The sequence below is a fragment of the Podarcis cretensis genome (assembly GCF_951804945.1).
Source record: "Podarcis cretensis genome assembly, chromosome: 2".
Lineage (NCBI taxonomy): Eukaryota > Metazoa > Chordata > Lepidosauria > Squamata > Lacertidae > Podarcis > Podarcis cretensis.
Genome location: NC_137171.1, coordinates 97,247,269 through 97,260,317, shown reverse-complemented (window position 1 = coordinate 97,260,317; position 13,049 = coordinate 97,247,269). Strand labels below are relative to the sequence as shown.

The window sequence follows — 13,049 nt, the reverse complement described above, 5'->3', positions numbered from 1 at the left end:
TTAATATTAATTTAAGTTTTTCACTTTGTTCCGTTCTGCTTAGGAGTCTGGAAGATAACAGCAACTTATATAAGGTTTGCTGGTGTACAGCTAAATAAAACACTAAAAATAATCATGACACCAGATGAAGTTATGTACTTGCTCTCCTCCCCTGTCCCCAATGGAGCTGCAATGGCTCTGTAATAGTAGCACAGGGACAAGAGAGCTAATACACAGCATTAACATTACAGAGGAAAGCCTCCCCTTCTTCAGCTAATGATGTACTCCATACAAGTATGCCCAAGGGACAAGAGACTGTGCCGGCTGATTGACTCCATCACAGGGCCATCGTCCATCAATGTATTGCCTCTTCTATTGAAATCTTAGGAAGAGAAAGTCCTCAGCTAGGCAAGCACTTTCAAAATTAATAATGTCACAATGCAGCTGGTCAAACAACATAAGCAGAATAAACAGAATAAGTGAATAAACAGAAAACTTACCTTTGGCAGCCATGCACAGAAGTCATATACAGTTGTACCTCAGAAGCTGAATGGAATCCGTTCGACTTCCAAAACATTCAGAAACCAAAGTGTGGCTTCTGATTGACTGCAGGAAGCTCCTGCAGCCAATCGGAAGCCGCAGAAGCCCCGCCGGACATTTGGCTTCCAAAAGAACGTTCGAAAACAGGAACACTCGCTTCCAGTTTTCGATTGTTTGGGAACCGAAACGTTCAACTTCCAAGGCGTTCAGGAGCCAAGGTACAACTGTACATTCAATCTAAGAACAATGCATCTAAGTTTTTGGACCCCTGAGCTTTACAGAATTACAAGCAGCCCTCAAACGAACAACACAAAGGGTGACATCCAATGTTTCATCACATTTACTCACTGAAATCTTGATATAACCACCAATGGCTATCACTCAAACTATTCAATCTATACTGTACTATGTTCCAAGTTAACAGCATAACTTGGAGGAGTCCCTGGAAAAGATTCAGAAGACCTGCAAGGGGATGAGGGGAAGCTCTGTTGTGCAAGCAGAATTACATGGTTAGCGCTATGCTGAATACAACTCAAAAGTATTTGGGAGGGGACAATGCAGATATATCTTTAAAAGGTAACAGTCGATTCCACTGAATTTCTCAGATTGAATCCATGGCACTAAATGCTACTAAAACCTATTACTTGCTTGTCAACAAAAACCTAAGAACTGAGCTGTTCTAGAACACCTGAGGAGAGGAGCAAGATGTGATCCATGCAGTTAGAGGAGTCAGATGCCAAACGGTCTGTTAACAACAGATTAGGAGACTGTTGGGGTGAACCAAAACTAATAGCCATAGGTTCATTTGGGAGGAGAAGCAAGAATCAAAAAATGAAAGCATAGATATAGAATCTGTCAAAAAGCAGGATGAAACAAGGAATTGGAGGCAGGCATAAAAAGGTCAAGGGACCCCTGACCATTAGGTCCAGTTGTGATCGACTCTGGGGTTGCGGCGCTCATCTCGCTTTATTGGCCGAGGGAGCCGGCGTACAGCTTCCGGGTCACGTGGCCAGCATGACTAAGCTGCTTCTGGCGAACCAGAGCAGCACACGGAAACGCCGTTTACCTTCCCGCTGGAGCGGTACCTATTTATCTACTTGCACTTTGATGTGCTTTCGAACTGCTAGGTTGGCAGGAGCAGGGACTGAACAACAGGAACTCACCCCGTCACGGGGATTCGAACCGCCAACCTTCTGATCAGCAAGTCCTAGGCTCTGTGGTTTAACCCACAGTGCCACCCGCGTCCCTGGGAGGCAGGCATAGATAAGCCAAAAACACAATCAGAAGATGGACTGATATTGGTGCAAAAAGGCAAGAAACAGTGCCAGCCTGAAGCCAAGTTACTGTACTGTTTAGGCAAGGATCTCCAAACTGCTGTTGCTGAAGTTTATATCTAGCAAGAGTGATAGCAAGGACCGGTTGCTTGCTTTGGCGGCAGAGCCATGCGAATTATAAAAGTCACCACATCAGACCCTCTTGCTAGAGTCAAACCTAACCTGCAATGGAGCTACCAAACACTGCCAAGGTTAAGTTTTCCAGTTTAAGTCCTGGTGTCTCTTATATGAAACCTATGACTGTAGTAAGCAAAATTAAGGCCTATTGACTAAACTTCTCCAGGTCTTATAAAATATTATACAGGAACTTATGAAACTTAGCCAGAAACACAGGACACAAATATACCGGGGGGGGGGGGGATTCCAGTTAAATAAGAACTGCAGCAAATTTCAACAGGAGCTTTTATTTGATAACTAAACTTGCTTGCATTCATGTCTTCACCTGACTTCCTTCATGGTATAATTCCAGATCCATGAAGGATGAAGACACCAAATAATCATAAAGAAACAAGATCTTGTTTCTTCAACTTCTTTAAACCACTAGAAAGGTTGGTAGGTGATAATTTTTCCAATGCAAAATAAGCTTATCAAGAAGCTGAACTAAAGAGCCTGCCTATATGCCAAGATTTTGGTGCCCTCCTTCAGATATTAGACATGTGGTATAGTGGTTAAGAGCGGTAGTCTCGTAATCTGGGGAACCGGGTTAGTGTCTCTGCTCCTCCACATGCAGCTGCTGGGTGACCTTGGGCCAGTCACACTTCTCTGAAGTCTCTCAGCCCCACTCACCTCACAGAGTGTTTGTTGTCGGGGAGGAAGGGAAAGGAGAATGTTAGCCACTTTGAGACTCCTTAAAGGGAGTGAAAGGCGGGATATCAAATCCAAGGAAGAAACCTTTTTTCAATGTGGTGCTCTGTTTTTGGAAAATCCCTTTTAGTGAGGCCCATTCTGCATCTTTTCAGCACCAAGGAAAACATTTTTTTCAGGCATTCCTAAATCTCGTTAGAAGTTGGTCATCTATTCCTTGATTACTGATATTTTTACTGCCCTGAGGTTATATTGTTAATTTTTATTGCTGTTTTACTGATCAGGTTTTGTTTAAACTGAATTAAGATTTTTATGCTTTCTTGAAAACTGATTTGAAGATTATAATAAATTTGATTCAATGCTTATTTGTTCAGGAAGTTTGAAAACCTAACGATACAAAAATCATTGCTTCTCCCCCCCCCCCCCCCTTCTCAGATACATTGGGCATTTGCTTAGGATATTGTATAACAGACACTATATATTTTCTGTTTATTATTGAGCAAAACATATAAAGGTTTTTTTACATATAAAGGTTTTTTTACATATAAAGGTTCTCTTGGTTTGTCTAGAACATGTCACCTTTTAAAAATACATCCGATTACATTCAAACTATTTGCCATACAGCAGAGTAACATGTCAGGACCAGACAGTCAAAAATATCTCTATGGGGGGAGGGGGAGAGAACCCTAAAGCTGCACATCTAACCTGTGTAAATTCAACGGCAGGTCAAAAGCTACTTGTTATGGAAGAAACGCACACCTTTCCAAATGACCTACATTCTGCAAAGAGACCTACTGACCTACAGAACCATATGAGAGCTCACAAAGTAGGTCACTGGGTTTCACTGTTTTTAAGCATTACACTTTGAAAGAGACACACAGTGACTAAATCTAAAGACAAATGCACATCACAGGGGATCTCCACATGCAGTGATATAGCAGTTTTTTAACCAAATTGCATAACAAAAAGCTATTATCTTTTAAGTCACATGAGCGGCTTCCATTTTTCTTTTTTTTAAAAGGATTGAAGTGAAAGACTATTTAGACCTAAGTTCTCCACAGGTGAATTTTATGGCTTTCTGACTAGCCTACTGAACAATGAAACTGTCAGAACAGTCAAAGGAAGATACACACAGGAGTTTGTTTTCATTTAGGAGCCTACCAACAAGGACTACCAGCAAAAAGTATGAACTGCCCGTACTTTATGTCCATAAAAGAAAACACCACTCCTACAGCACTCAAGCCTTTCCAACTTTGAAATCCTTTATTTCATCCACGACAGCTTTCAGCCAAGGCATTTGGGGTTTATTTCCAAAGCTACCTGAAGGGACAAAATGTCAAGCACCCCCCCCCCTTTATAACTTCCAAGAGAGCTATGTAGTTCTGGATACTCATTCTGCCAACCTCCTGTGCAAGGCAGTGCAGCCTCGTTGGAGACCAAGGTGTTGTTTGAGGTAGTTCCCCCTCCCCTTTCCAACACTGCCCCATCTAAGGCAGTGTTAGAAAATGGGATATGAAAGCTAGGAGCTAAATTAAACCTAGGTTACAGGCACAAATAACGGATTAATAAGAATAGAATACAAAGCTGAAAATGAATGAACGGCAGCTAAAATATTATCTTCATTTTTTACATGGTCTAGTCCTTCCCCTGCCCACCCCCATAATATTCTTCAGAAAGTCTATTCTCCAGTCTTCAGACAGTAGCTGGAAGTGGGGAGGCAGAAGAAGGTCTCCTTTTTCCTTCCACTTTGCAGTTTTAACCTGAAATCTTAAGCGCAATACTGCGCCCAGAGCTCAAAAACTGCTTGCGCTCATTAAATTCTCTGTCGCAAAATGCGCCTAGAACAATGGAAGTTTCTAACACTGATCTAAGGTGTAGGGAAATTCATTAGAAAAAGAAACCCATAAAAGAGGCATAAGGATTCTAGAAACAGGCAAAAGGTTTTCAGCCTATTTTCCCTAAGTCAAGTTATGGCCCAATTCTAAAAAGTTTTTTTTTCCACAGAGGAATGCTCTTAAATTTTACTATTGGGGGGGGGGGAGCATGCAAGGTTTGCAGAGATAGGCTGTAAACAAAAAGGACATTCTTGCCTACTGATTATTAAGAATACAGAAGGACTATTCGGGGGGGGGGGAATCCACACGCTTAAAAATCCAATTCTTTGCTTTTTCATGCTTTTCCACCTTTGACTTTTTATTTCCAAGATAGTTGTTCACATAACTATCTTATGTGCACATAAAATAATCTGGAAGTCTTGATTATAGAGATAAAAAATGCAAGACACACCAAGAACATGGGAATAACTTGAGTTCTGTGCTTTCAACTGTATTGGCAAACTGTTCCGCAATCAATTATACAGGTTACATACACTTCAGGTTACAGATTCCGCTAACCCAGAAATAGTACCTCGGGTTAAGAACTTTGCTTCAGGATGAGAACAGAAATCGTGCTCCGGCGGTGCGGCGGCAGCAGAAGGCCCCATTAGCTAAAATGGTGCTTTAGGTTAAGAACAGTTTCAGGTTAAGAACGGGACCTCCGGAACGAATTAAGTACTTAACCCGAGGTACCACTGTAGTATTATATAGAAAGGAAAGGATTGTTAAAGTAGCACTGTACTTTACTTTTACTTACATTGTGCTTACCCAGGAAGTTGGTCACAACCATTTTAAGGACAGGTCCCTCAGCATATTCAATCAGCTTCCAAAAAAATCTTAATTCACTCAATGGAAATTAATGCCTAACCATTCCAGGTCAATGGGAATGGGAAATAGGTCTCATTTGTTACAAACTGGAATGTGCCCTCGAATTTTTATCCTGTCTCTTTGCTTCTCTTTAAGAAAGATGGAAAAATGGAGGGAGAAGTATAGAAACTTGTAGCTTCTGCATGGCTGGAATGTAAAAGGTAAGAATCACATCTGTCACTCTGCCCAGTTTTGCAGGCTAGGCAAAAGCACTTCAGGCGAGTGCAGAATGATGAGGGGCACTGCCTGGGGAGAATCCTAAGGAACAAGCAGTTAGACCTAGAAGGCAATTTGCCAGCAGACTAGAGGTCCCTTACTCCTGCTTTAGTTAAATTATCTGCCTCAATCATGGGCAATGCAAGGGGGTGGGAAATCCGACTTCTAGAGCAAAACTATGACACAGATGAGTGGAGGTGACCCCTTCTAAAGGACACTGTTCACCTATTCACAGCCACCTCTCTTCTCCCAAGCACTTTTGTCTGACCTGAATTCACACTTGGAATTGAAGTTCAGTTTTGGTATGGGGGGCGGGAAGTGTGGTGAGAAAGAGAAGAGTATGGAAAGGCAAGCTGCAGACAGCAGATGGAGATGCTGTCTCTCTCTCAAATACACGATTTTTCAAGGTATTTCAGCTCTTGCCCCTTGTTTTTTTATATGGCTGGAGCAGACCTGGATTTAAATCAGTGGTAGTGAACAAGCCCAGGCGAGGTAAACTTTGCCCACCCCTGATTTAAATAAACATGTCCACTGATGTTGCATCTGGTTTGGACTACAGAGTTAAAAACAACTTTAAAGTGCCACTTTTCCCAGTACGTATAGTTATAGCAATACGAAACTAATTATGAACACTATGTTGACACTGATGGTGTCAACAGAGAACCACCGAGCTGAATTTACAAACAAGATAGCTCAAAAGATAAGATTGCAAGGAAAAAGACAATATGACAGCAAGAACACGCACATCACACAAAAAGCAAGAACATGCACGCTGCACAAAAAGCAAGCCGACGCTATTAAAACTAATCACAGAAAACAATTTGCAGTTCTCGTTAACAATAGGAATGTGGTCAATAAAGGAGTTTAAAGAAAACAAGAACTGAATGCTGAAAAGATAGAAGCAAAAGTTTAGTCACAAATAGCACTCCTGTGTATGCGTTTACTCAGAAATAAGTTCTGCTGAGATCAGTGGAGCTTCTTTCCAAATCTGTGGTACAGAACTGGAGTATAACTTTTCTGAACTGTATGTAGCTGTATAGAAAACGATATATGTAAAGGCAAAGCAAAATACATGAAAAACAATAAAAAATATTGGGGTAACTCCATAGAGATCCTACTTTTCCTTGAATGATGTGAACTGTTGTTAAAACTGAGTTGTTGAGTTTACACAAGTCACACCTTTAAGGTTGCTTGTTTTAGTTTTTTAAGAATTTGCTCCTTGACTCAGCTATTCAGAGCCTACCACACCACTGTAACTGGTTCTACTGTTCGAAATGCTCTTACCCAATGTTTCTCCCAATGTTGAACCAAAATCTACCCCCCTGCAATTTGAGCCTGTTAAGATACAGTCCTGCCCTCTGGAACAGTAGAGAAAAAGTTTTTGCCCTGTTCTGTGGGACAGAACATTAGGTATTTGAAAAGTTCTTTGTATCACCCTTCAGTTCCTTTGATTTTGCCTCATTGGACTTACTTTCCATACCACTGACCATCTTGATTTCCTCTTTACTCATTCCTATTTGCCTAGACAGTGTGCAGAACTGGGCAGCACGCCATATGAGATCTGACTTGTGCAAAATAACATTACTTTTTATTTTATGGGGTTTTTGTATATAATTTGTTTTTATTCTTAATTATTGTAAACAGCCCAGATACCTTTATGTTATGGGATAGCATATAAGTGTCATTAATAAACAAAATGGAACTATTTCTTCCCATGACTTGAAATCTGAATCTATTAATGCAGACTAAAATTGCATTAGCTTTTATTGCAGCTGCACCACACTGCTGACTCATGTTCAGGTTGTGCTTGACTACAATCCCAAGATCCTTTTCACATGCCAAGCCATGCTTCTGAAATTTAAAGTGCATCAAGTACATTCAGTAAACTATTTCCAGGTGCAGCTTCAAGTAAATTTTATTCCTCTGCCACATCATTCACTATTTCATGTGAAAATAACTCAGAAACAGCAGAATCATTTCTTGAGTGAGAAAACCAAGTGAGACTTTCACTTTTGGTCATGACCACCTACCTCCTTCCCCAAAACACAATATCTCAAAGATTAATCAGCTCACAATCCACATTAACCTTTATAACTGAACCCAAAATCTATTAGCTGGTCCACAAAAGACATATTCTGAACCCCAGATCAAAAATAAACCTAGCCACCAAGACTACTGCTACCATCCTATCCTAACAATTTCATATGGTTAGCTTAGAACATAATGCAGAATGAATGCTTAAATCCTTCAATACTCTTAGAATATTGAGATGCCCTGGACTGAGCAGGTAAGACGGGGGAATATAGAAGGTGGTACAAATCATCTTTTTTTCAGGGAGCTTACCTTCCCTATTCAAGTATTTAGATAAATAATAAATGATTTGCATTGTTGGACATTCCAGCTCATGTCTCTATCCCTAGCAGTATCACTCAAAAACAGGTATCTTGCTGCTGATACTCTGGAGGACTGACTTACTGGTCCTTAAGCAATCCTAGTAGATATTCGCAACTGAGATTTTCTACAATACAAGCATGCACACAGATCGTATAATCAGATACAAACATTCTGAGTAATAGCAAACCATAAGCCATAGCATTGTTGTACATTAAGTGTCAATGAAAAAAAATGCAGGTTTCCTGAAACACCAACATGCGTCATATACAGTAACTCCCAAGCCACAACCAAAACTCACTGCAGAGTTCAGATAGTGTTCAGTTACTATCATTTGAGTTATTTACAAATTTATGTCCAATATTGAGTTGGTTTATAAATAATACTTAAATATGCATTTTTATTATATATTTATTATGAAATCTCATTGATAAGAACTTACTTTAAAAGCATATAGTGACATACTAAAAGCATACTTTAAATATGGGGCGGGGAACTAATAGCCCTCCATATGTTGTTGAATTTAAACTCCCGTCTCCCTGGCTGGCCTTGATGGTCCAACTCCAACATACTGAAGAGCAACAAGTTTCCCATTTATATCTTAAGTGAATGCAATCATAATGACTTTGGTGAAACCGCACTCATAGAGGCAGAAATATAGCTAGAAACCTAACAAGAGGTCAACATAAGCTTTCTGCTGCAGGGAACACATAATGAGAAAGTAACAAAACATTCTAATGCTCACTTGACAACTACACCTAAGTTGAAAGTTTTCCTTATTAATTGAATAATTTAATTTAATATGTAATTAAATGGGAGAAGGTTTCCATATTAAGATTATTGTCTCTTCCCCTCCCCAAGAACCCATGTTACAGGACAGGTTGTTTTTTCTTAAGAGACAAAAATATGCTTTTTAACAAATAAGGATACTAATCAAATTACGCTACACAAAGGGGATGCACAACGTCTGTATCCATTGTGAGGACTGTTCTGCAAACTGTACAATGAAGGTTTGGAGTAAATTTTGCCTCACAAAACTGAGTCCCTCATGAGCACTACAACAGCTCCCCAATAAAGTCTACTCTTAACAGTCAGGCCTTCCCAATTACAGATCTTAAGCATTATATACAACAAAAATGTTATATATACACAAATCAGAAAGAGATCAAATATTGAAGTTCAAAGCTTACTTCATGCAACTTAAAAACATTGTTCTAGTCTGTAAGAATGAAACTGGTGGGAAACTTTTTACTACACCTTAAATTAAATTTGACACAGGAAGTACATCTAGCCCACAAACTTCCAGTTGCCCATCCTTATTAAACACAATCTACAATATGCTGATGCTGCAAGTAGGTATAGAACAATACAACCCCAAAAGAAATCAACAGGTTTGTATGCAAGAGCCACAGGTGGATTCACTGACAATACTAAAGCCTAAATGAACATGACTGAAGTCTACACACACACACACACACACAAATGTTCTAGACCGTGATATATATTAGACTTAAAATCAGTGTCCTCCAAAACAGTACAAAGTGTAGAAATACTCAAAAGACATGCACGCTATGTACACGAGTGGACATTTGACACCTACTTAACTCGCTCATGTCACAAGAAGCCTCAATGATCCAGGAAGTTTTTCTCATTGGAAGCTTGCATTTTCAGCTTCTCTGCCATGCTCAAAATACTTAACAAATACATTACCAACTGCTCCCAATCAACAACACAACCTGCTGCCTGCCATTCTGCAGAGTCTTCACATTAGAAAGTCTATTCATGGTAAAATTCTGTGATTTTTCTAACATAAAAAGCATGCAACATATGACAAAGCTTATTAACTTTCCAAAAGTACTAAGGAGAGCATACGAAATAGAACACCCAATTCAGTTAAGACAACTTGTCAGCCAAAAACTTTGAAAGAATTACCTAACTCATACTTAACACTTTCAACATTTTTTTTTTGGGGGGGGGGGAATCCATCACTAATACATACAAGTTAATCAAAAAAGCTATCTCAGGGTCTCATAAATCTGCATTATTGCTATGTTTCTGTGACATAAATCTATGTGTTAGATGTCATATGGCAGCACTCCTACACATAACTTGAACATCTTTGCAAGTATGCATAACCCATAGTATTCTTCAGGAAACTGGTTTTCCAAAGTTCCTTTATTTTACATAAAATAAGTCATTATTATTAGAACAAAGCAGGACTTTGAAGTTGCGCTTCTGTTGTGCCTCTTTATCAACCTTCAGAAAACAAAAAAGGCACTCCTCAGACTATAGCCAAAAGGCTATGACATAGAAAAATACCCAGCTTCCAATCAAACCTGACTGATCTGAAAGTCCCAGAGGCCTCTTTTTACCTACAAACATGACATACAGCAAATAGCATCAAATAATTATTATACAATATACAGTACCTACAAACACTTGTTTTTAATGTGTACATGAACACTTCTAACACAAAACACAGGTTTAAACATTCTTTCAAAGGGAGTCAGTTCTCGTTCCCACCGCCATGGTAAATCAACAAGTCAGCAGCATTACAGTTAGTTACAGGAGAAGGGATGACTAGCACATTAGAATATGAACAATGTACCTTGTAGAGGTGCCTTTCCTGACATCACATATGCTGCATTTAAAGGCTTCAGCACTGTTCCTAAAGGTGCAGACACTACAATCCCAAAAACCTTCGTCGGCTGCAGGTTTTGCTTGCCTTTTTGGCCTTGAGAAGTATGTGTAGGAAGAAAGGGGAGGGGGGAGAGAAGGAGGAGGAAAAGAAAGAATAAAACATGTTAGAAACGAGATCATAAAGCAAAGCTGTTTCATGCTATGCTCTGCTCTGCCTGCCTTTTATTTATTTATTTATTTTTTTGCTCCTTGCCTAAAAAAGTAATCAAATTTTCGATGGAGCAGTGAGGAAAGCATACAAAGCACCCATCAAGCCAAAAATCCGACTTTGTTCTCTCTTCTCACCACACACGTTTCTCATGCCTTACCCTGCAACCTTCCCCCAACACCATACCATACACCGTACTAGCAAGAGAGGAAAGGGGAACATTTCCCCCTCCAACCTTCAATCTCAAGGCAATCAATTTTCACACAACGACGACTACCCACTGAATCTGGAAGGGCAGGGAAAAGGCGATGGTGGAAGGTATCCGAGCTTGTTACCCTCCCTCTTGGGGTGTGCTTGTGTGAGTGAGGGGGGTGTGTGTGTGTGCTTGATTGTACTTTAAAGGATTGTAGGCGTGTCCCTCCATGCGCCCCCTTCGTCTGTCTGTCTGTCTCCTTTACCTTGTTAAATCTCCCTTTGTCTGGAAGAAGTCAGTATGAGGAGACGAGCTGTGTGTGTGTGTGTGTGTGTGTGTGTGTGTGTGAGAGAGAGAGAGAGAGAGAGAGAGAGAGAGAGAGAGAAGCAGCCGCCATAGCTGCTCTAACACCAGATTAGCCCTGGCACCAACAGAGAGAGAAACACAAACACTTCGCCCTCCTCCTCCTCCTCCTTTTTGCTTCTACACACTCCCTCCATCTTAAGAGCCACCCTGGGCACAAAACAGAGCAAGCCCCTCCAAACACACACACAAAAAAACACACACACAAACCTCCCGTCCCCCCCTTCCTTTCAGCAGTTAGCCACACAAGGAGCTCTCTCTGGCTTTCCTGCCCCTATAGCTTCGCCTCCCAGCACAATTGGAAAAACAAGGAGTTTTCTGTACCTAGCTGGGAGGAAGGCAAGGCAAACAAGCTCTCTCTCCCCCCTTCTTTACCTACTTCCTCCATCTTAAAAAGCCCCCTCCTTCCACCACGACTCCCACCACTACTACAACCACCACCTCCTCCGCCACCACGGGGCCTAGCCGTCCCCACCCCCCTCCCCTGAGCCTAAGAAAGCGGGGTGGGTGGTGGTGGGTGCTTTCGGCTGGCACCCGCGCGGCGCGCTCCTTCCTGTCCCCACCGCCACCCTCGTCTCCATCTTAGGGAAGGGAGCCTCTCCCCCCCCGCGACCTCCTCTCGGCTCCTCTGCCGACTCCCCCCCCCCCCTGCGCTGGCCCCGCTTTCTCCTACCTGGTCGGGCTCTTCTTGTCGCCCATGGTCATGGATCGGTTGGGGCGCCGGCGGGGGTGGCGGCCCCCTCTTCTGCCTCGCGCGCAAGGAGCGGAGGGTTCGCAGGGCTGGCTCCTCCTCAAGACCAGCAGGATCCGGGCTGCTCCTGCTGCCGCCGCCGCCGCCGCTCCTGAGCCGCCGCCGCCGCTCCTGCCGCTGCCAGGCTCCCCCGCTCCAGACTAGGCAGCGCACGGAGCGCAGCCTCGGCTCCTCGGCTCCTCTTCCCCCCGCCGCCGCCGCCGCCGCTCCTCCTCCTCCTCCCAGCCAAGGCGAGCACGGCTACAGCGGGCGGAGCTGGCGGCCCTCCGCGGCCAATCCGGGCAGCCCGGCCTTGGGCTCCGCTGGGGCGAGGGAAGGGGAACGTGCAGCTTCTCTCCCCCCCCCCCCACACACCCCACAACCAAAACACGCACACACTCCAAGCACCCACCACCCACCGAGCCCCTCGGTGCACACAGCGCGCGCACACCCCGCTCCGTCCCGGGAGGAGGAACGGCTCCCTCGGCGACGAGGGCAAGGCTGCGCGGACGCCGCTCCCTCCCAAGGCTTGGCGGTGGAAGAAGCCAGCGAACGAGGGAAGCGTGTCGCCGTCGCTGGGCGGCGCCTGGCCACCCACAAGGCCAGCGTGTGACCCCGCCTCGGTCGTAGTCGAGCGCGGCCCCCCTTTCAGACGTGTGCGTGTACACACACACGCATATAAGTGGATTAGTCACGCGGGGGTGGGGTGCGGTGGGCGCGCGAGAAGCATGACGCGCCGCCCGAGTTGCCGCTCGCCCACTCGCGTGGAGTGCGAAATGTGTGTCGCCCGCCTGTCAGGGTGGCCCCGTGTCTGCTTCGCCCTTGTCAACCGCACAGTGTTTCACCCCCTGGTTGTTTTTCTGCGGGAACAAAGTCGCCCCCTGAACAGCGAGGCGGGGGGGGGGGGGGG

The 13,049-nt window shown here is 43.3% G+C and overlaps 1 protein-coding gene across 1 annotated transcript in view; it reads right to left on the bottom strand.

The window, feature by feature from the left end:
• Positions 1-12,797, bottom strand: part of RYBP (RING1 and YY1 binding protein) — a 52,745-nt gene extending 39,948 nt beyond the window's left edge. Inside the window, exons 1-2 of the mRNA XM_079964100.1 lie at positions 12,083-12,797; positions 10,614-10,739 (exon numbers count right to left, since the gene is read on the bottom strand). Of these exons, the coding sequence (XP_079820226.1) occupies positions 10,614-10,739; positions 12,083-12,114 (158 nt within the window). The 5' untranslated portion in view covers positions 12,115-12,797. The remainder of the gene's footprint in view (positions 1-10,613; positions 10,740-12,082) is intronic.
• Positions 12,798-13,049: the final 252 nt, after the last annotated feature.